General features: G+C 38.4%; 1 protein-coding gene across 2 annotated transcripts in view; it reads left to right on the top strand.

Moving 5' to 3' along the window:
* GLI3 (GLI family zinc finger 3) overlaps positions 1-24,778 on the top strand; it is a 211,881-nt gene that overhangs the window by 145,603 nt on the left and 41,500 nt on the right. For both annotated transcript variants that reach the window (XM_062569587.1, XM_062569586.1), the window contains exons 7-8: positions 720-866; positions 8,828-9,029. In XM_062569587.1, the coding sequence (XP_062425571.1) occupies positions 720-866; positions 8,828-9,029 (349 nt within the window). The remainder of the gene's footprint in view (positions 1-719; positions 867-8,827; positions 9,030-24,778) is intronic.

The raw sequence follows: 24,778 nt of genomic DNA, 5'->3' as shown, positions 1-24,778 counted from the left end.
TCAAAACTGTAGGGGAACAGAAAGATCACACATTCTTTTTACAGGGAAAGAAGGGCTAACATATATAGAGTTCTTGAGTTAATGAGAGCACATCTCATGAATATACTTGTATTTGAATTCTGTGGGATGGAATGGCCATATTCATTGGCTTCAGTCCATCCTCCAAAAAACCTCCCACATGTTGTTCATGTGCAATGGCCGTTTGTCCTGAACATGTGCTTTGCCCTTTTTTAGTCCTAAACTTACACACAAACTGCCATAGTGAGGTGAAAATCTCCTGGTCCTCTGAGCAGAGATTCCAGAAACTTGAATGATTATCAAACTTTAACTTTGTTTTCTTAAGAGACTGACTCCTTTGCATCAGGGATGAGGTGAATTGGAAGAAAGCTCTAGGAAGGTTTTGCTGCTTTTTATATGACTAAGTAAATCATACTAGTTTCCATTGCCGTCAGCCTGTCACTTTTTGAGTCATTTAATAATAAATATAAAAAAATGAAATCATTGAGTTAATTAATATTTTATACTTTGCTGTTTTTTGAATGGTGTCTTTGCAATGTCATTGGTCAAAATACATTGACTGGCAGTAGCATACGGCAGATGTTGAATTACATTAAAAATAAACAAGCTGTTTTAATAACCAAAGGAAGCAACGATGTGATAAAACTTCCCTTTTTGTTTATCTTACGTCATTAACAGTGCTTTTTATGTTGTGTTTTTAGCTCCACATGCTGGCGTCAGTCCAGCTGAATATTATCATCAGATGGCTCTTTTGGCAGGCCAGCGCAGCCCTTATGCAGACATCATTCCTTCAGCTGCCACTGCTGGAGCCGGTGCCCTTCATATGGAATATCTTCATGCCATGGACAGTAAGTGATGTTTTCTAGAAGTAAAGACAGTCCTGCGAAGGGAACCACATGGGTTATTCATGGTCTTGACCAAAAGGCCTGTTGACATTAGTATGGCTCCATGCAGATGAGGACGTGGGAGTAAACATAAGTCTGCTTTGGAGGTTGGAGGGCCTAAGCACTGTTTGCTAGAAGTATAAGGATTACATAGAGTCTGAAAGTGAACTTCGAAAGAAAGTAGGGAGAGGACATGACTGTTCCTGAAAACAGGTTATAAATTTTATTTCTAGCAGGGCTTGAATGCTTTCGAAAATGTCTTTTTCTAGTCACAATCAGTAACTCCCTTTCATCATTACGATGACTATTCGTTATGATGAGTTCTCTGTTAATAAAAGGTTTACATCCATTTTTCCAATAGGAGAGTATGTTCCCCTCCCCCCCCCTCTTTAATAGTAGTAGTACAAATAATTGTTCTTCCATTGGCATTTTCAGAGAGTGCTGGATATGTTTACAAACTGTGTGTCATAGACTTGGATAGACTTTGAGATTGCTTCTGACTAAGGTGAAGCAGGGTGCCAAATTCCCAAGGATCCTGACTCAGATTTCCCTAATACTAAGAGCTTCCCTTGCCCACATTTTCTTTCTTTACAGATCTTTCAGACCTGCCATCTTTGTCTCCCTTCCTCTAGTTAAGGAGGAATAGAGGGCACTGTGTTCCAAACTGCTCACTGCTGCTTCTTTTAATCAGCCAAAAGGCGTTATGCAAAGCACTCCCTTCTAGTCAGAAGATGCTAACATGCTCTTTGGGATGCTCTTGGTTTTCTCTAACAAGGGAAATGAAATGTGGTGGCAAGAAATCAAGCACTCTTGACTTCTGCTTGGTAATACAGAGCAATGCAACAGCATTAGACCACCTTTTTGTTCCACAGCTTTTTAAAATCCTTGTTAGCGTGCAGTATCTTCTAGGCTGCATCCCACCATTGGCAGTGTGCCATAGCTGCTGATCCCAGGGAGCTGACATAAAGTGTAGGAGGTGGAAGGTTCACCTCCAGAGCACATGGGAGTGTAGATAGCTACTCCTGGAGACTGCGTGTTTGTGAGTGTGAAATAGCTGACTGACCAACAATCTCTACAAGAATCAGGCAAGACAGATAGTTTTGGAACTGGGCAGGCAAACTATTTTCATTCAGTTTGCTTGTTCTAAAGGATTTTTTTTAACTTAGTTTCTGTCAACAGTCACCTATTGCTCTGGTAGTGTATAGAGGGATTTTATAATAAGGCAAGATACTTTGAGCCCACTTGAAAGAACATAGTGAATCCAAACAGATAGTATGAACTTAAAGCAACAATTACTGTGCAGGCTTCAGTGCTTGTAAGCTTAACAGTATGATACTCATTTGGATTTTGAGACGAATAGGAAGACAGGAGGTACACTGATGTTAATGCATTTGGTGCATATTAATAATATCTTACAGAATGGAAACTCTGTTACGGTTAGTTCAGCTAATGTAAGTCTAATGCTGTGTTCCAGCTGCAAGGACAAATCCTCAGCTTGTGTAAATGGTCGTGACTCCATTGAAGTAATGCGATATTTTATACTTGGGAAGTTTCTCTTGAGAGAGAGTATCAGAATGCTTATAGGTAGCAGTTCCAAAACACATGCTTAGATGCAGACTTGACTGAATGGGCCTATTCAGCCTGTAAGAAGACAAATATCCAGATGTATTCTAGAAGACCTAAGAAAAACAGAAAACCTGACAGTACTCATACAAATAACAATATCTGCATAAAGGAACTCCATGTGTGAGTAAAGAACTGTGTATGCTACAATCCATAAAGAATTACAGCTTTGGTATCCAAAGCACATTATCACTTCTTATTTAAAGGGAAGCGTGTTGACCTTTGCCTATAACTTCAGCCCATTCACAAAATGTACCTAAATATTATCTCTAATAAGGATATTTGTCAGCTGCTTTAGCTGCCAGATTTTTGAAAGGTACTCTTTTGACTCTTTTGTTTGTTTTGTGTTTGTTTTTTAAAATTAAGATCACACATTTGAGATTCATTATAGCAGCAACTTTTCAATTAGAGATTATTTCAGAATTAAAGAGAAAAAATGTGTAGCAGTATTATGCAAATTGGTTATTTTTAAACAGTAAATAGTGAATTAAAATAAGAGTGAATCCTGGTAAGGTCATTCAGCTCACCTTCTATATTTGATGAGAATGTGTTTAGTCAGGCAATAGCTGCTTTTATCTAAATAGAGTATGAAGTTACCCTTTTACTTTGTAAAAACTAATTAAAACTATCTTAACTTGCATGGGTATACAGTAAATTAATTGTCATTAAGTAGGAATCTGAATGTCCTATCATTCATCATGCTAAAGAAAACCCCTTTCTTCTTTGTCAGAATTTTAGATTAGAGAAGAGAACAAAACAATTAGCAGGAAGACAATATTAAGGGTATTTTTTAACAGTAAGAATGCCCGTGCTTGCATTTAATAGCTATGTAGAGTGATCAGTGCAAAGCAATGTCATTTGTTTGGAGCTCTCTTCTTAAGGGTCTGTATAGTGATCTTAAAAGTACTCTTTCACCTTTACCCAGTCTCATCAACGGAAACAGAATAGAGATTGGTAGTTTCCCTCATTATTTACTATCACATTCTGAGCAGGTTGACTCAACTCACTCAAAGGCTGCAGCTCATTTATTCCACACAACAGCCAAATAGGTACAGTCAAGACATTGTTCCTTTTTTGTGAAACAAGTCTGTCTCCTAATTGTATGTTTATACAGCATCTAGCACAGTAGTTTGGCTCTCATAGTACAAATAATAATTCCAACAACAGCATGCGTAGGGTACAAAAGTATGTATTATATACAGTCTGTGGCCTGTGGATAGGAGGAGAGTTAATCAGGATGTTAAACTTCTTGAAACTCTGAACTTCACTTTCTGTGAACTTTCTGATATGTCATGAAAAAATAAGGCCAAGATTATGCATTCTTGATGTCTTGCTTACTCATCCTCACCTGTATGGTATAAAAAGTGAACCAGAATTTTCTTTGCCGCTATTTCTGTGGGTTTGGTGGCCAAAATCCCTGACCAAGTCTTCTCATTTTCTTGCTTCATCTTGAACAGTCAAATATGCTACTTTTAGCATCAAAATGACTAGGAGAATAAGTGGGGAAAGTATTGGCAGTACCACAGCAGCAACAAATGAGATTCATTGTTATGACTGGAAAGATAACTGTATGCCAAAACTGTCTAGCCTTTAGGTTTGAGTTCTGCATTTTTCACTCAGGGAATATGCTTTACTTTGTTTTTAAACAGTACCTACTAGTACAAGGCAGACACGATCCTTAAGATTTCAAGACTGTTTCACCCTAAAGGTATTAATAGCCTCAGTCTGATTAACTTTTGCCTATGCTCACTCCGAATGGGAATTTCTTTCTTTTTTCAAAAGCCATTCTGTGCTGCCCTAGCTCTTTTTTCTGTTGGGGATGCTGGAAGCAGCTCTGTTGACACAAAGCTGCTGGGCTGCCTGAAGAGTTGAGCTAGTATAAGAAGTTTTGAAAGATCTTGCTCTGTAAGGCTTACTGGATTTGGGGTTTGTGCTTTTGATTCTGATTTTCAAGTACAAGTGAAGAGTGAGTGTGGAATGGTGGAGCTGTTCCTTCTCCTTTCATATTGATGAGAGACCTACCGTTTTGGAAATTAAGATAATTAGGACAAACTTTCAGGGAGTGAAAGCAAAATTCTCTACACTGAGAATGGTAAGCTGAAACCAGAAGGTTTCAGAAAGCTTTAATTAAGAAAAGAATCAAACTTACATGTTCACAGCCTTCAACAAAAACTAATGCCTTAGACAGGTTTGAAAAAGTTTGATTTAAAGGAATGGAATAAATGATACATGTCTGAAAATTGCCTTATAAATGATTAAGCAATGCTAAAAACTTCAACTCAGAAATCAAATTCATGGGCAAATTTGCTTTATGGCATATTCCATTTTTGAAATTTATGATGAAGATAGATATCTGTTATTTTAGAATTGAGCTTCAGCCCAGGAATAAGATCTTTGCTTCTGACACTTCCTGGAATTTTTGCCTGAACACTTAGGTCTTTACTGTCACCCTTGATATTTTTTACTGTAATATCTGCTCTAAAAAGATTACATCCCTAAACAAGTTTTCAATGCCAGCTTCCATTTGCATGCTTTGCCAAAGCTGGTATTTTTTTCAGCACTTACACAAAGGTAAACGATTTTTTTAATGAATCACTGATTCTGCATTTTTTTGTTTTCAAATATTTGTGTGGAATGCAGTGCTTGTATGGGAGAATAGTATGAGCAGATAAACATGTCAAATTGCTAAATAAATATTGAAGTGTTTGTGTTTAAAATAAATGACAAGTTTATTTTAGCAATCAGTGATGCTTACAAGTTGTGATCTATTTCTTTTTATAGTAATAGACTAACTAAGAAGGGTGTTATACTAAATGAATAGTTTAGAAAACAGTCTGCAACATAATGAATGGTCATCTCATGTTCAAGACTTTTTAAGAATGTAAAACCTAATTAAACCATGAAGGTCTGAAAAAACAGTAATTCCATTTAATTGTATTTTCAATTTTGAAAGTCTCGGCCTCCCTTGAAGCGAATCCCCCTCTTCCATTGTCAAATTCTGTAGAGCTCTAGCTTGGCCTTAGCTGTCAGCTCCCGCTGTGAACCAGAAATGTTCCATTTACACAGGGAACGGTTAGCCCTTGGGAAATTGGCCCCGTCCCCGGTAGATGGAGGGGACTGACTAATTCCCAGACCTAGGTGGGGCCAGAAATGTGTACTGCCTCAAGGAGAACAGAGAGCCTGGGACTGCTGAATGGTGTGGCAAAAGCCTAGATTCTGTGCAGTAAATTCACTCTGCTCTTCCTTTCGCAGCTGGAAAGAATCTCTCTCTTCATTGCTGGCCACAAATCTCATGCGTCTCCAGCAGAGTAGGCGACAGGGATGCCCTGGCACAGGGCCCGGAGTGGCTCTGTGCTGAAGAGCAGGCTGACTGCTGACAGCAGTTGCGAGGGAAAGGGGAGGTTTAATGAGCATTTGGTGGAGAGAGGCCTCTTACAAGAGCCGTAGCGTGACTTAGGCAAGGAATAAAGGAGACAGGCTCGGTTCAGAAAGGGGAGGGAGAAAGAGGGGAGTTGTTGCCATTTCTGGGAATCTGCAGCGCACCACAGTGAGTATAAATTGTGCTCTGTGTGATTTGTTGAAGGTGATCTCTTCAAGATCCTAAGAGCTTCATACAGTTGTCAGTAATACTTGCTCGGTCTTCTCTGAGAAACAGGCTAAAGAACTGACATGTCCAGTTAGGTAGTTCTGGCGCTGAAAATAAATGGTGTCTGATCACAGAAGAAGCAAAACGCAAGTGTTGCCTCCTGATTTTATTGCGCAGTCTAGCTTCAAGTGAGAGGTGTGTTCCAGTGACGTTCAGATGTTAGTGTTCTTATTAACTGCTCCAATTTTGGATCAAATCCCTGCACCACTCTCTAATTCACATCAGTAGCCATTAGTCTGTGTTTAGCAGGAGATACTACTTAAAACCAAATAAGTGGCAAATCCTTTGCAGGAATTCAGAATTCAGTAAGAAGTAATTTTTCACCAGTATTTATCCTGCAAATCATACCCGAAGCTGTTCAGCCACTACCGTCAGTAATGCACAATGACTCTCAGCTGTAAATTCAGAGATTTAATTAGGCTATGCTTATCAAAAGGAAGGGAACTGTGCTTGTCCCATTCTGAGCATACCTGCTGCCTTTTTGCTAATGTGATGAGGTCTGTTCCTATCAGTCTGAGGAAAATAGAAGATTCATAGTTATGTTCACATGTTCACCTGTCATATCTAGCACACCAGAAGGATGATTAGTAATAACAAATCATACTATGGTAACAGTGCTTAAATAACATCTCATTTTGCTGGTCAGCCAATGTCTAGGAGGTTGTCTTTGTCCCGCTCGCTTGCTGCTTAACCAGGAACACCTGTACTTCAGCTAGCCCCTTGTAAAACAGCGGTATTAGAGTTTATTCACTCGTAAGTAAGTGCTTAAGTCATATCCTCAGCTGAGGCAAATTACATTACTGCTTACTTCAGTGGAGTTGTTCTAATTTACATTGGCTGAGCATACAGTAGATGAGAGTTGTGGATGAAAGATGTAAATGCAAAGCATTACTTTTGTTTGTTTTACCATGACATGGATCTTGTATTTCTCTACTAAACACATTGCAGCTTTTTGTAGCTGCTGATCAATATTGGTTTTTATTTTAGCATAAATAAAACTTCTCAGCCATTGAAAGTTACAAAGGTCAGCGCTAATAAAATATCAGGAAGGCATAGTACAATAGCAAGCTCATAAAAAAGGAGGTTAAAAATATTACATAAAATAATGTGTAGTAGCTTAAGGAGGGAATAAATGGCTATGCTTAAGTTTTAAATGATGAATCAAGTTTGTGAATACTTACTGAAAGACTGAAGCAGCGTGAACTAAGACCTGTTGCGGAGACAGAGCACAAAGGGAAAAAGTATGTTATCCAGATACCAAAGAGAATTGACATCCATGTTGGCATTTGAGGCAAAACTAAGCACAAATTGGGAAAAGGACTATAAACAGAGATCTGATCACACAGTCATAGCAGCAATAAAGTGGCTTTTAATAAGCTTTTAATACTAGATAAAAATCAGGATAACATACATGGAAAGAAGGGCAACCTACTCAGATGCGAAAGGAAAATACAATGGAAGACTCTAATCCAGCTGCATCTTTAAGAGTAGTCTAATTGGAGACAGTTGGCCCACTCCCTTGGTTAAATTATACACATAAGCTTAAATATCTTACTGAAAAACGGTCTTGGGCACCGAGAGACAAGCAAGAGTAAAGGAGGCCTCATAAATGGAGGCCCTCTGTTGTTAATTATTAGCAAGCTCCAGAGAATGTCAAGGAATGTGAAAAATGTAGCTATAAAGTAGGCATTAAACCGAAGACCTGCATGGCACTGGCTGTCAGGATTGCTAAAATTCAGTCCTTTACTGCAGGTTAAAGGGATTAAGAAGGTAGAAGCAGCACTGTTCTTAAAGGAGGTAGTTCAGTACATGGTGGGGAAGCTAATTCACTCTTTTTCAGTCTCAGGTGATGTATCTTCCATTAGGACTGCAAACAGTTGGGATGACACAGTAAAATAAACCAGAACAGGTAGAGATTTTCAAAACAGCATAAAGGATTTAGCTATGTTTTATGCATTTATTTAAATGGTAGCTGTATGGTTGCCTCCTCTTTGTTGCTTTGAAAAGATTAATCTCTGGTTTTAAAGAAATTTGACAATAATAGGCCTGAGTACACCGTGACACAAGAATATCATGGGATACTTGATAAAGTCAAATAAAGCCTGCTGTTTCTTAGTCCAGTGGTGTCAAATTAATGACTTCTGGTGATAAAACTGGCCTTTATCACATTTTTTAGTTTTGCATCAAATATTGCTCAGGCAGAATTATGATCCACAAAGGAAAAGCTGGGTCTTCACTATAATACGCTATGTTTTAGAAGTTTAGTTGGCTCTGTGCATTAAAGTGATACAGATTTGAGTTTGGTGGTAGCCCATAGCTGAACCACTGTCTCATTTCTTGTGGTTGAATTAATGATGTGAATGTCTAAGAACACATCAGATTCATAAGTTATGAGAAATGAGAAGGATAACTCATAAAAGTCTTTTCCTTTTGTTTAGCAATTTATCATTTTGCTTGCACATTAATAAACAGAGCTCCCCTGAGGTAAGCCGCAGGAAGATAGATTTTTCATACTAATTTTCCTCAGTCTTAGCCAAGTGGAGAGAGTGGGCTTATCGAAGCATGTTGATGTCTTGCGACTCCTTCTACCCATCACTGATAAAAAGTAAATGCGATTAAGTACCCTGGTGGATAATTATTTGTGTTTACATAACAGGCGCCAGGTTTCCGAGTCCAAGATTGTCAGCTAGACCAAGCAGAAAGCGTACGTTGTCCATATCGCCCCTGTCTGATCACAGCTTTGACCTTCAGACCATGATACGGACATCTCCAAATTCCTTGGTCACAATTCTCAATAATTCTCGTAGCAGTTCATCAGCCAGTGGTTCTTATGGCCATTTATCTGCAAGTGCAATAAGGTAAGAATAGCATTTGCTACCTTTATTGTATCTTCATTTATGTGATACACATCTCAGTGGATGTGCACACACATGCAGAAATATGCATGCATACCTACATGTTTAAGTAACTGTTTTGTTTATATGTGTAGTTTGCAATTTCTTTAATATATGTTTTCACTGGAGCTTAATTTAAAGTACAAAACAATTTTTTTATTGCTCAGAAAATAACCAAATGGGGATTTTTGGCATAGTGTTATCTACTGGAGACAATACCCCATATAACCACCAATAGCACTGTGTGTATGTCTGTACATTTGGTCCATAGAGACAACAGACTGTGAAATATTCCTACGTTGCAGTGATCAGAGAGTAAAGCACAGCTACTTGGTGTTGTTCAATTAAAATACTTGATCTAGAACCTCTTGATACCCATCTTAGACTATTTTTTAATATTCTAGTTTTTGTGTTGAAAGATGAGACTTTCTATGGCTAAATTATCTTTCTTTCTACCAAAGAAGTACTGGTATTTCCCAGTATCATCAGAAATGCTGGGAATTTCATTTGGCCACTTCACTTATACATGCAGCAAAATAGTCAAAAATGGTAGGAGAGCGGAGTAATGAAGGAAGAGGTAAGGAGAACTTGCACAAGAAAAGGAAGCAAACAGAGCATAGGAAGAGGGAATAAAAGCAAGAGTACTGTACAAAGGGAATGGAAGAAAAAATGGAGACGCAACCGCTGAAAAACACGTTTGTGTGTCATGACTGTATGTTAACTGGGTAAGGTTCTTTTGGTATTCGAAGAAGTCCATTGCTCCAAAGTCTTAGAAAATACTGATTTTTCATTTATGGCACTCAAACAAAGAATGTTGCTGGTCCCTGGCTTAAAAGCAGCCTCTACCTTCAATTTTCAGTGAGGGAAAGGAGCAAGTCCCCACAGCAATTTCTTGAGATCTAAAAGACCCATTTCTTTGGCAAGGCTCAAACATGCCTTTCCAGCAAAAATGACATACTTAAAACTTCAAAAACTGGCTGTAGGGATTTGCACTTTTGGAGAAAATGGGGCCTGCAAGTGGTGTGTTAGAAACCACGAGCCTGCCAAGCTTTGAAAGTGACAGCACTGTAAATATTTGGTATTAGCACAAGTGCTATTGGGTTTTTTAAGCTCTTCTTTTTAAATAGTTGTATTTCATAGCTCTGATGCACTTGAATAGATGTATAGTATTTCACAGGTATGATATCATAGCTCTGCAATACAACTCTACAGTCCACGTAACTGCAGTTCCAATTACCAAGCACCGTAACTTCAGAATATGATTTATATCAAGAGCTGGCAGCCGTTTTGGACCACATCTGTTAAATATATGTACTATAGAGGTGTACTGTCCCCACTATCATTAAGATGGGATGGCACTTCAATTACTAACCTCCTTTTCCATTGCTTATAACTTTGTTGAAGCAAATAGGGCGTGAAAGTTGGCATATTTAGGCTCTACACTGAAGTAAGTCTTCCTTCCTTTGTGCTCTCCCCCCCAAAACTGGAAATAAGGCCACCCCTGCAAAATCACTGTCAGATTAATAGTTTTGTTGAGTACAACTGTGAACTGGAATGAGTTATCCACAGAGATTAAGTGAGAGTCCTAATGATTGGTACCGTGAGTCTTGTGAACTGGTGACACCGAAGAGAAAAATTTGTGAGAGTGTGTCTATGGTTGGCTGAAGCTTTCAGCACTTCCTGTTGATACTTTCCAGGCATGTATAATCCAAAATTTTACACCATTTTGAATTAATCACTTTTTCTTTTCAATAAGAGTGTGCATTTTCAACATCAGAAGTAGGAACGATATAATTTCATTCTTTTCAATGGAAAGGAGAGGAAGGAAGAGAGCTCTTGAAATCCTATAATACGTTAAAGAGCACATTTCTAGATCTTTTTTCAAACTTTGCAACTCACCTCTGCCCTTTAACTTCTCCCATGTGAACCTGTTTATAAAAGAATTACACCAAAATAAATAGTGACATAAGATATTCGACCCAAGCTACATTTCATTACTCTAATAAATTCCAAGACTAAATAGCAACAGGACTATCAGTGAAATTAATTTATTGCAATTCACTGTCTTGTAAGTAACGTATTTAGCACAAGCGCTGCTGTGCTGGATCAAACCGTTGATTCATCCTGTTTAATATCCTGTCTGCAGCAGTGATCAAAATGAAGAAAAAACTTTTCCTAATGTAAACTCCCAGCTTCTGGAAACTTGCACTTAAATCTCATAGGAGTTGCCGTAAGAAAGAGTTAGAGTTTGGCAGGCCAGTACATAGAGTTCCCAGATAGAAAGGAGTTTGTGTTTTAGGCAGCCAGTAGCATTATCCATGCTTAATATTATACAGTCTTTCTTTTTAAGATCTTGTTTCCAATAACTTAGCCCCAGTAGTTTACACTCGGCAACATTTTTTCATGGCAGATACCTGTTTAAGGCTGAATATTTCTGAAAAGCATCAGCAAAGTTACTCATTTCTCAGAATAAAGTTAGGGAAAAACAGACTTTTCCATACAAAGTGGAAGAACACTTGCTACCATTTCATTCAGAAGCTAAAATTTGCCAGGGATGTTACCTGGGTGCCATAGATGTGATCTTTGGGGTTCTTGAGAAACTACACCATTCAGCCAAGTGATATGCCCTTAGGAGGTTTCTGTTAGCATGTACTGAATAGAATTCCTAAGGATTCAGCAGGTCTGGAGATTTTATCCATACTGAGCATGTTCTAATCGAAGACCCACAGACAGTTAGGAGGACCTTGCTCTGCAGCAGTTGCTGTAGCTAATCTGGTGCCTTCCTGGGAAGCTTGTGGAGGCAAAGCTAACTGTCCAGCCGTAACAGCCTTCCATGAATGTGAAGAAAAAAAGCAGCCTTCAGAAGAGGGAGGAGCCATACCAGGGGCCATCATGATTAAGCAAGTGGCAAAATACGGTTTTATATAACACAAAATAAGGCTGCACTAGAAGAGATTCAAAGCTACAAACTGAAGTATTCAGATATCAGGCATTAACAAGAATGAAGGTACTGCCCTCTTGTGATTGTGCTTTGATACCATCTTTAATTTTAGGGTTGCATGGTATGTTTTCACTGGATCCTTACCTGCTTCAATGCACAGGCTGAACATCCTCTCAGGATCAGTCATAGCTTGAGGACCCTGTCTCACCTGACCCAGGCAACTGTGAAAAGAGGAGAAAGCCTCCTATCTGCTTGACAGGGTCTGAGAACAGACCCTGTTCTTGCCACAGGATCCCAGTGTAATGCTGGGCAAGCTGAACTAGTCAGAAGTGTCCAGTAGGTGCATGCAGAGGTCCAGTTTGCAGAGGAGTTGAGTGCTTACGGCTATGACTTCAAGCTGCTGACAGTTGTTTTCACATTTCATGTGCTATGCCTTGTTAATTAGCCCAGGAGATCAGGCCTCTATCTCCGAAATCAGGCAACTGCCATGAATGGAATTTTTCCCTTTAGTCTTTGGTTCACATGCCTATGCAAAAGAAGAAAGTTCTCCTCCTTCACCTCAGAGGGAGGCTGAGAGCATTAATGTTTTGCAGAGCACTTAGAATCTACAGTGATGAGCAGACTGGAGAAACTCAGGAGGGTATCAGTAATTACATATTCAGAGAAGATTTAAATACAGTGGAAGGAAAGCCCGTGGGCAATTCTCTGGACAAAGAGAAGAAAAATATCAGACTCTCTCACTAAACAGTATTGTCCATCCTGTGCACTGAATGAGGTATAAATTCTACATTTCTGGCATGCTTGATTTTCAAGTCTCAATGCTCTTTTAACCTATTTTTTAGGAGTGTTGCTTGTATTAAGAAAGAGTCTCTAGGACTTGATTTTCTTGGCTAAAAATAAATGCTTTAGCTAAAATATTACATTCCCTGTTTCATAAAGCTTTTCAGCGTAGGACCCTCTGTATGAGAACTGTGGGATGTTGAGGATGAAGTCAAATGAAAGGAGCCACATGTAGCTCTGTCTTTGAACAGAGCCAAGCACAAAGGGGTTCTGGTCCTCAACACGGGCACGACTGTGGTTTGAATAATAAATAATAATACTTTAGCACAATCCAGATAGGGCTTGGCTTGGCGGGTGCTTTGTCATTGTCAGCTGGCAGCGTAATACTGTATCCTGACTACTGGCTGAGTACTTGAAAAGAAGATGTTGCTCCTGCTGACAGCTAATAGTGGATCTCCTTTAGCACACCAGGTAGAGCTTCTACTTTGTGCATTTAAAAACACCTGGTTGAGGTCTCAGCTGGGAAAGATTATGCAGAAAGGAGGCATATGAAATAGCATCAAATGAGGATAATCCTTCATTTGACATTTACTCATTTGGTTACCTGCCTCAGTCCTGCAGTGCAGCACCCCTGCTATTAATCTTTTGTCAGGATGTACTTATATGTTATATCTTCTACCTGTGACAATTATTAGACTTTGCACTTCACTAGCACTTCTTCTTGAGAGGCAAATGGCCTAGAGTGAGTATAGAGGGGGTAATCACTTCCCATGATATTAAAGGTACCAATTTAAATCTTTTACAAAAGATTAGCTGGTCCTTAGTAAAGAGAAGAGGTTGGGAATTCATGTTATGTGATATGAAAACCAGAACCTCTGTATTTTTCCAGTACCTTAACAGCCCTACAATACAAAACTACAAAATAAATTTTCAGAATTTAAGCCAGATTTTATTGTTAGCTGCTAAGTGTTAAATCAGAAGTTCAACCTACTACAAGAAATTTTCTTTGGATCTAGGCAGGCATAACTGAGCATACACCTTGCCCATCTTGGTCATGTTAAAATTGACATGTTGGACATGTTAAAATTGAGTTTCATGTGAGCTTGAGAGCCCTTTGAGATGTACTCCAAGGTTTGAAAGAAACTAGGAAAGCATAGCAGCACCTTCCCCCCGCCCCCTTACTTGCTTCCCTGATGTCATTAGAACAGGGAAGTGAATTCATAGAATCATAGAATTGGTAAGGTTGGAAGGGACCTCTGGAGATCATCTAGTCCAACCCTCAAACGAGTGGCCCATATGGGGTTTGAACCCGTGACCTTGGCATTTTTAGCACCACACTCTAACCAATTGAGCTAAACCTAACCCCCAACACACTCTGGTTAACTATAGCCAGCTCATGGCCCATCTGGCTAGTACCGCTTTGCTCTGGGCTGAACCCAAGCTAAACATTATGGGAATGGTAGTGAGGGAACATTCACAAAGAGCCCTGAAAAGAGAAGCCAGGTTTGTAGGGGGAACTTAGGATGAGCTGGGAGACTTGGGTCTGTGCTTCTGCAAGTAGGAATTTGATTGATTTCCAATGATTTTTTCATCTCATATAAACTCCCTGAGTAGAGCATTTGTAGAGCACTATCTAATGTGTAGAGCAGTATCTGTAATTAGTCAGTACCCTGCTCTCTGAAGTACTTTACATGTAGAGACAAGTGACCATGCATTAATTTCTCCATGGGCCACCTCTCAATGAAAGACCTTGAGACCAGTTTCCCTCTGCAAGAACAGAAAGCCAAAGAGAGAAATAAAAACCAAGTAAGATACACAAATTAGAGTATAAGGACCTCTCAGAGGAAAGTGAAAATCTTTGGTAAAGTAACTCCAGCAGAAAGCCTGACATTCTAATTATGCACTGTATAAAATCCTTTTTATCAGGTTTAAATTACCAATTTTTGAATTTAACCAAATGTCTTATAAGACAGGAAGCCACATGTTCTCAGTCTCCTTTCTTTATTCAGCATTTTATATATACTTATTTTGCCTCCTCTTATTCATCTCATTTCTAAGGCAAACGGTTTGTTTTGATCTCTCCTTTTGAGAGCTGTTGCATTGTCATTCCTGTTGATCTTCTTTGAAAAAGTCTCCCTCTATTACATATAGTAATATTCGAGAAGAGGACCAGTGATTTAGATGCACCATGGCAATTGTTTTCTGTATTTTGTATCCTATTCAGTGTGCCTTAAAATATTTTTACCATAGCTTCATTTTGCCCGGATTTTCATTCCTCTATTGAAATCTGCACTGTGACAAATAGGTGCTTCTCACAAGTTGGCTCCATTAATTTAGAACCAGTGTATAAGTAGCTCAGGCTTTCTTCTTCCGTATCAATGTATTACTCTAAAAAATTAGTTACATGCAGATTTTGTTTCTTAACTGTTCATTTCCATTCCCAGAATGCTCACTATTACACTGAAAAAACACAGATCCCATCTGAGAATTTATATTCAACTTTTACTAAAAAAATGGCTGCTTAACTCCACCTTTTGAATTCTGTTTTCTACTAAAAGTTTTAAATTTGAATATTTATATAATTAAATCTGTGTGAAAGGACACATTCAAATTATTCTTAATGAAATGGATCTTAAAAAGGACATGCTCGGAGTAGAACCAGTAGAACAGAATATATTCAGTAATATTTTGCAAGAAGTTTCCTATGATAGGATGTAAAAGTATATTAATTCTATGAGCATTAAAGATGTTTTGCTGTTTGATTATCACTCTTTATTGTCTCACTGTCTAAGTGAGACCTAAAACTGACTTAGAGTGAAACCTTTCCTCTCACTGAAAGGTCTCCAGTTAATAGCATGTAGTACATCGTAAGTGAAGACTTAGTTGCAGTTCAGATTGAGTCAGATTCAGACCAGGTGTAATTACACTGAAACAAACTCTGTTGTAAGTAGACGCGTGTGACACACGTACAGTGCAGGGCTTTATTCTCCATGGTCTTGTACCATATATAGTGTATTTAAGGAAGGGAGTATAAAGTGCTCTCAGGCCAGAATAGCTTCATTTTATATCCTCTTTCTACAAGTGTGAATGACAGAGAATGATGCGAATAAAATAAAATTCTTCAGTATTGTGGAAAGTTTAATCTAAATTGAGCCCTGTTGGAATGACTTTCTGCAGCTAGCCTCCTATAGAAAGGTTATATAGATTGTGGGGAAGTAACATTCAGAGAGACTGTTTAGGAAATCAGCTTCATCTTGCATTGGAAAGTGGCAGGCCTTTTCTAAACCATATACACATAAACACTAAATGGCAAGACCTCTATCTCCAAAAAGTTTATAATATAAGAAGTCCAGCAACATACAAAAGTGTAGAATATGCAGGTGCATGTTGCATTTACGTTTTCATGTATAGAGAGACATATGTGCCAGCGTGATTATGTATGCCTATAGATGCATATGTTATAGATCTTACAATTGAAGTCACTTTAAAACAAGTTGTTCTAGGTGGGTTCAGTGTTACTGGGAGAATTAAAATTCTTTAAATGAAGAATTGGAGCCTAGTGCAATATTAATTCCAGGAAAGTTCTAGAGTTAAGAGAAGTGAACTGAAGATGAACACAAAGCTCACTTCAGAGCCTAAAAACAAGCACTTTCCATGTAATTAATGATGCCTGTTTTAGAAACAAAAAAATGTGAATTTAATTTAAAATAATGTTTTCCAGAAATGTCATGAAGTTGCATGGAGGGAACACAGATGAATTACGCATGTTACCATTAATACAAAGTCCAGTTATGATGGTAAGAATTCCTGAACAGGAGTATCACAGTGAGAAAGATGAAGCTGTCAGTGCTCTATTAACACATAAGGCTAATCAGTGTGGTTCGGTTGCTCTCAGTGAATCTATTCCATTTTGCTTCAGCTGAGCCCCTTTTTTGTATATATGGCAATATATTCATGAAGAAAAATTTCACCTAGCCTAGCAGATAAAACAGAATAGATAATAGAGTCAGCAGAAGAGAAGTACAAACCGCAGACTCTGTTAATTTTAAGCTGGTAATGGAAAAGTAAGAAAAAGGCCATGATGCATGTGAGTTAAATACTATCATAAAACGATCACTATTTTCTCATTAAAATAGGAAAAAATAGCAGAATATATGCTACACAATATTAGAGGCAGGATGCCTCTTCTAATACAAAGAAAGTTAGAAGACCTGTCTCTAAATTAGTAATTTTTAATAAAGGTGTCAATATTACAGATGCAGAGAGTTATTTTCAACGTGAAACCTTGCCAGTTTTGAAAAATACTTTCATAGGATTTCAAATCTCATACCTGCCTTTAAGTTCATGCCACAGGACTAGTTTAACAGTCACAGTTTTATATGCTCAATGGTGTCAGTTAGAAAGAAAAGGGAAAAAAAATCTTGAAGCAAAACTCTACTTTCTTGTGTTTAATACTAAAGTAAGTATGTGTATTGTAGTTAAAATGTTCCAAATAGAAGTGCAATTTTTAAGTCCCCTTTCTTGTAGCATCATTTGGTTTTCATTTTGCATCTAAGTTAGTTCAAGCAGTAACAATTTTGCAGGTCTTCTCAGGGCTACAAGGTCCCCGAGTACATTGTCACTCCAGTGACCTGAGCAATTTGTCAATCGTTGGTCATGCAGCTTGTTTCCATCAGAAGGAGAAACTGATGACAGAGTTGGAAACTTCTTTTTATTTGCTCTTTTGTTTACAAGGAATGTACATGAGTTCCTGTTTCTGTGAACTCAGTGAGGCTGAAACAACAGGAGACAATTTTGTTACATAATATTCCTGGCTTCTTCTTCTAATTGCTCTCTCTCCAAGGAAAACTTGTTGGCTTTCTCTGTTCTGGATCTCTCTTGGGGTTAGAGTACAAGTCTGTCTTGCCGGCTGTCCTCAGCTGCCTATCTCTGACCATGTGATGTTCCTGGCTGCATATCACATATGTGCGTAGTTCCGTCAAATCATTTATGTAGCCTTCTGTGTTTGAATTGAGCCCTCATCCAAATCCCCTCAGCTGCCATGGCTCAGCTCCTTACTTATATCCTGTGTTTTGGGTAGTGTCTCTTACCTGTTGATTTACTGTGGGATAAATAAAGCTGTTTCTTATGTCACTCCTTATATAAAACAGCATCTGAGCGTGTGAAAACAAATACTTAATGGTGAGTAACCTAATTATGACCTAATATTATTATTTAATTCAGCAAGGATTGTAATGTTTATGTGGCCCAGGTTTAGGATGGCACTTAAGGACTTGCTGAGGTCAGACTCTTGAAAAGTCCTTAAATGTTGTCACAGTTAGACGTGCTTTACTGAAGAGGTAGTTGGGTGCATGCCTAATACAGGAGTGGTGCTTTTTTGCCCCTTAGCAGCATTCCTAAACAATGGAAAAAGGACTCTACAAATCCAAATCAGAGACTAAGGGTGAAATCCTGGCCTATTGGAAGGAAAGGATAAAAATGCCTTTGACTTCAGTGAGACGTAGCATTCATTCAATCTTTTCAGTAGGTTTCTGCACCCTGCTTATCTAAATTTCGCTAGACCACAGGCTTCATGCAGCTCATGAGGAAGAGTAGGACAAAATAGCCACATCTGTAGCTAGTTGAGCATAAGTTAGAAGAAGCCATGGTGTTACCCAAACACCTGATGATCAGTTTTATTCAATGTGAACCCAGTCCACCTACAAATTGCCTCTTCCTTCTGAGATTTTTTTTTTGAGTGACCTGATTATATGGTATGCTAGTGTCAGTTAGCTGATGGCTAAAACAAATGGGAAAGATGGAGGCTACCAGAGCACTCAGACAGTGCCAGCTTGTCCACGTATCAGGAAGGGTGTGTATGCCCCCTTGACTGCTCTCTGCAGTGCAGGTTTTGCCTTCCCTCATGGAAGGAGTGGCTTGTGTGTCAAGTGCACCAGCAGGACATCAAAGGAATGAGCCTGAAGACTTCTCCTGCGTGGTAGGGTAGATGCAGCCACTAAGTCTTTATGGCTTATGTTCCTGGTACTGCAACCAATTTTGTGTATTTAATTTCATGGAAGATGTTAGCCAGTTGGAGGGAGTACAAGGAGAAGCAGGGAGAATGATTAGAGGTCTGAAAAATTAGACCTATGAGGAAAAGCAGACTTGACCAAGATTGTCCAGGTAGAGATAGGAAGACTGAGCAGGAAGAGAGTACAATAGCAATTTCAAATACACGAAAGAAAGAGAAAAGGAGGAAGAAAATACAAAGGGGAAGGAGAATGATGCTTCTGTTGTGTAAAATAACAAAGTACTGGCCTTTAATTGCAGCAAGAAAACTTCAAGATACAGGATAGGAATGATTTCATATGGTAAAAATAATGGTGCCCTAGAATGGATTGTCTTTGGGAGCTCTGGAGCCCACAGCACTAGAGGCTTTGAAAAAGAAGCTAGACCAAATATAACTTTTTTTGTGATTCTGTGTGAACGAGTATCCCAGATAAACAAATCTATCGTTTTCAGAATGTTAAAAAAAAAAAAAAAAAAATCTGAAGCATGAGAAATGTTTCACTGGGTCATACTAGAGGTGTTAATGCTGTCTAGCCACATAGTCTGTCTCTGACAATGGAGACAGGAGAAGCTATTTAAGAAGCACATAAACCTGCCCATTTTTTGTCATCCATTCCCTTTGTGCTCCCCCAACATCCACAATCATTGGATTAGAGATGTTAAAGTGTATATGCGTGCCTGTTCCTTTTAGTATTTCTTTATGAACCTACTGTCCTTGAATTTTTCTAGTCCTGTTTGAACCTTCTGCTTCTGTCTGCCTTAACAGCCTCCTGTGGCAGTAAGTTCCAGAAGTCTACCATCCACTGTATAAAGAAATGCTTTCTTTTGTCTATTTGAAAAAGTCTCATGTTTTTTTTAAAAAAAACTTATATAAGTTTCATAGAGTGCACCCTAGTTTATACATTTAAAAAGTTCTTTTCCTAAAATACTGCAAAACACAACCACAAAGGGGAAAGCACTCAGTTACTTTAGCAACAATTATATGCACCGTATCTTACAGAATTATGTGTATTTGGTGATACAAGGAAGATTTTGGTCTGTCCTCACAGTTTTCACAAAAATGGGATCTCCTGTGCTTTTTTGTGTCAGCCTGTCCTCATAGGTCCACCTATGCAATGTATAGGAAGAAGGAATTTTTCCTGACTTTGAATTCACAGCTGTTTTGTGGTAAATTTTGCAGCTGTGACCAGAAACTGGATGACCTTGTTAGGAGGACAGCCACAAAGTAGCCACAAAGTTTGGTTTTGATTATAACGTCTGTTTTTCTTCTTCTTGAAGTCAGTTCCTTAAAATTTGATATGCTTGTGTAATTGCAATGTAGTTCACTGCCCTGCTTTACCTCTGGTGAAGGGAGTTTGAGACTTTACAGAGTAGAGAAAGAAAGAGACAGACTGACTGACAGACACACACAAAAGCCCACAGTATGGAAAAATAAATGATGTCACTGACGGGCTTTTCTGTCATTAAATATGAATCATTGAATATTAAAGTAGGACTACTACACATTTTTTCTAATCCTGACACACCCCCCCAAATTCAACAACTAAAAAGATAATTTGCATGCAGTTCATTAGTGGTTTTATAAGCATTTTTCTTTGCCTTTTTTTTTCCCTCTCCTAATTTCACAGATTTAAAATAAGAAAAAACAAAACAAAAATATGCAGTCTGTAACAAAAGTAGAAATCAGATTCCTTCCAGTGATATAGATTTCCTTTTTTGAGTAAGTAGATGGAAGAAAAAGATGCACAACTGACTTACATTTTTTGTGAGTCACAAGATATTTTGGAAGTGACTAGTATTTTGGAACATGTGAATGACTTGGGGAGCTAGAGTTCTTCTGGGATCTAGATTTTGAAGCAACGTTGAGCACCTCTTGTGTGAAATGCAGTCCCTTTGAGCTATTTTAAAAGAAGCGTGATGCAAATTGAGGCCTCTGAAACTGCACATCGCTTTTGAAAACTCTAGTTGCTTTTACTAATCCTGGACTTCAGGCTCTCAAAATAATTACTCTTAGGTCGTGTTTAACTACCTCTGGGTATGAATTTTAGACAATTATTAAGTGAAAACACAGGTGCACCTTTCCAAGCCAGCCTGGCCAGAAGAGCTGGGTGAAGCTAGAACAGTGCCACTGTCCCTGCGTCCTGCTGAATCTGGGCTACCGAGTAGAAAGGCAAGTGAACTAGGTGGAGGACAGTAAGAGGGCTGGTCAAGTAAACTTGACTATACTTGACTTTACGGAAGTATAACTGCTGGTCAAGTAAAAGGGATCACCATGGGGTCTGAGGAGACTCTAGGCAATAGAGATTCTTTACACATTAAAAACTTTGGAAAGGAGAGCAGGAATCCAGGTCTCCCCTTCCCAACAGAGCTCTCAGTGCCAGCAATATTGTGAGCTTTGATTTCTTTTTCTTCTTTTTGGCCTACAACATTAACTTTATTGTTGAGCAGCCTGAATGCTTTCTCAAAGGCTATGAAAGACCTGCCACCTTCTGTTCTCTTAAGATCCTTCTGATCTTTTCAGATGAGAAAAATCAAACAAGCTGCCCTATGACAGCATCCTGTGCGAAGGTTATGTTAAACCCAGCCAGGTCATCTTGCCCTATGAAGAGCTCTCCAGAAGCAGTTGGGGAGCATTATTTGAAAGCAACGATCTGAGCTATTTAAGACATCACCCTGGTGGCTGAACCGTTGTTGCCATTTTTTAGTACTCCCCCTTAGATGTGCTGGCTAGCTGATACCCTATTCCTCTGTTCTCCTGTGATCTCCATTTTGTTTCGGTTTAGGATGTTCAGATTTTGGAGACTGAGGGAGAGGAGTGCAGGTTGCCAGTCTTCACAGGAGAATCGTAGTGTCTTAGTCTAAACCTTGCTACTAGGTCCTGGGTAAAGAAAGGCAATAAAGAAAGGAGGCTTACTCCTTTTTTCAGCCCTTTTCCCAGCTGCTGGAGAACGTTTTCCAGTATAAGCCGCTAGTTAAATCACTGGGAAAGAGTACATCTCCTGTGCTGTTTTGCTTTGTTTGCTTGCTTGCAAGTTGGAAAAAAGCAAGCAATGCCTGACTTAAATATATTGCTATGGAAGAGCAATATCAACAGACCATACTTTGTATTTGAAGAATGCACAGACACTGAGAGCCTTAAAAGACAGAATAAATCATTTGTAAATCATTTGTAATATTTATGCTGGATAATTTATAACTGCCCAGAGGTGGGTGTGCGTCTTCCTTTTGGAGGTTCTGTATGGTGTTACTTACTTAACTGGTAAGCACTTGCATCATACTAGCATAAAGCATACCACTGCAAGTGAATAGGCCAGTGAAACTACCTTGCGTATTTGATGAAGGAGAACTGCTTTCTTCCTTTAGTTAAAAAAGCATTCTACCAGTGAAGACAAGATCTTTTTCTGTTGCTCCCTAATACATGAGGTAGAGAGTATGAAGCAAGGATAGTCAACTAGAAATATCCTATTGGCACAGCAGTCTTTTCCTATCTTTGGAGGGATTGAGTGGAGAATTATTGCTGAACTCAAGTAAATGTAAGTGAGCTACACTAAGTGCAAGTTTTATGTATATGTCTTGGGGCTTTTGCTAGTCTTCCTTTTACCTTTCAGGTAAAAGGTTCCTCTTCACCATCCAACTTACTGAGTCTCTAGTCACTGGCACCTTAACAGCCTCCTAGTCAGATGCAAATCTGGAGCACAACATTGCCTTTTTGACCCTCCTGAATTGTTTAGGAGTCATTTCCAGTGCTTGCGGTGGATGGGTTAAAAAAAACAGTGTTAGAGGCAAGTGAGCCAGTAACTGCAGTCACAGGGCAGAGATGGGTGGTATATGCACTCTCCGTAAATCAGTCATGTCTTGTGGATGAATCATAAGTTTGTGTTGTGCCATGTGGATTTTGAAGAATGTTGCCAAAGTTTTGAACCTAGGTTTAACAAAGGTAGGTGTTGTCATGCATGCTTAAATAGCTAGAAAGAAGGGGGGGGGGGGAAGACTGTGTTTCCAAGGGTGCTATGTACTTGGACCTCCTGCTGAAATCAGTCCGCTTAATTTTTCTTTTAAACTGCCTTAGTGGAAGGATAAAAATGACCTAGCTATTAACTATACACAAAGAAATAAAATGCTTCATCCAACTTGTTTCTGTGTTGTATTTGTTGATCCCAGAGAATTGAACAGCATCTCTGGGAAGGTACCTTTTTGTGTTTGAAGACATGGGATTAGCTCACAGTATGTATGGAAACATGGAGGCAGGAGTATAGTAAGGATACATTGTTTCAGTCTCATATAAGACATTGTAATTGTATGGGTTTTTAATGAACAGACCAGAGTAGTTACACTTAGTAATGTTTGTTCACTAAAAAGGAAAAGGGGTGTTAAATCATTGTGTTCTTTGATGAATGGCTTGTACACTGAAGAATAAATTGAACAAACTGGCATAGAGCTCAGTGAACATGAAATCAGCTATTAGAAGAAAGCTTGTGAACAAATTCTGAGCCTGATATGCATCTTTTGATTAATGTCCTATCAATCATCCATAGTGGCTACCTTAGCTAAGTCGTGCTGTAATCATTCATGGTTGCTTACAGGAACACTAGCAGGGACTATAGAGCTGCAATAACTGAATATTATTACTGATTTCTCCCTAACTCTTGCTGTGAACAATTACTGTTTTCACTACATTTCTGCCTCCCTTTATTAAAAAGAATACAATGCAAAATGAAAAGAGAGTTCCTCAAAGGCCAGTAAAATTCTCCCAGGGTATTCTTAATGATATTCTGTCCTAAATGGGCAAACTATTGTAATGCAGAGTTCTCACCAGGAATAATAGTAATGTAATCACATTGAAGCTGTCTCTTTATGGATTTTAGTCAAACAGACAAAATGTATAGTCAGATTAATGAACTCAGAATTTCTGTAGAATTATTACTTAAAATGGTTGAAATGATTTTAGCTCTTTTTGTATCACAATATTTTCAGTTAATGCACTTAACAGTAACAACAATTAAGACTCCAAACTTTAAATTTGGATTAAGTCCACCTTTCTGATACTAGAAGAAGTCCTGATTCTTAGAAGGTGTTATGCTTACACCCTTGTTTTTAAGCCTCAATATTTTAAATTTACATGACTTTTTTGAACTGATTTTTTAGAAGATAAAAAATTAATGAATACCATTTTTCTTCCTTTTTTGTTATGATTGTAAGTTATTGGCAAATGTTTGCAGGAGAATCTCATATTCTTGTGTGAGATGTAGTTCTGTACCATTTATTTCTCAAGTATGACACAAAGAATGCTTTGGCACTACCTGCAAAATAGGTCTTTAGATGGCAGTGTAATTTCCTCCAAAGTCACTGTGGTCTGAGAAATACGGTGAAGTAATGAAGTGATGACAGATACTAACATGCATAATGGGTTTTAATAGACATTTAATGTTGTTTAACTGGAAGAAGGAGAAATGCTTTCCCATTGGAATATTTCTACATTGAACACATTGATCACCAGTTTCAGAGGGGAAAGGTTAATCCATCAGTTTCTGTAACCAAACGGCACTGATGGAAATTCTTTAGGTGACATTCTGGATGAACTGAGCTTTCCATCTTTACAAACAAATGAGTGATATGACAAGCATGGTGTTCAGAACACATTTAACCAATTGATTTTCTCTCCTCTTGTAATAAGATCTAGAGACATATGAAAGAGCGTAGCACGAGCCAAGATTAAAGGAATTGCTTCATACACACGAACATAGGGGAACTGCATTATCAATAAAAGTACTACAAAGCGTGTAGGCACCCATTCTTTTTCTTTATATAAAGTTTGTTATTGCAATAAACAGCTGTTATTGAACTGCTTGCCTTTTATTTCAGTTTTTCTGAATTTTATTTCACTCAGCTTTCTGTGTTTTTGTGGTAAATGTTAGGAAAATATGTTACATTTTGTTATGGTGTT

The sequence above is a fragment of the Rhea pennata genome, chromosome 2, assembly GCF_028389875.1.
Source record: "Rhea pennata isolate bPtePen1 chromosome 2, bPtePen1.pri, whole genome shotgun sequence".
Lineage (NCBI taxonomy): Eukaryota > Metazoa > Chordata > Aves > Rheiformes > Rheidae > Rhea > Rhea pennata.
The sequence above is the reverse complement of the archived record's forward strand: the minus strand, read 5'-3'. Positions and strand labels throughout refer to the sequence as shown.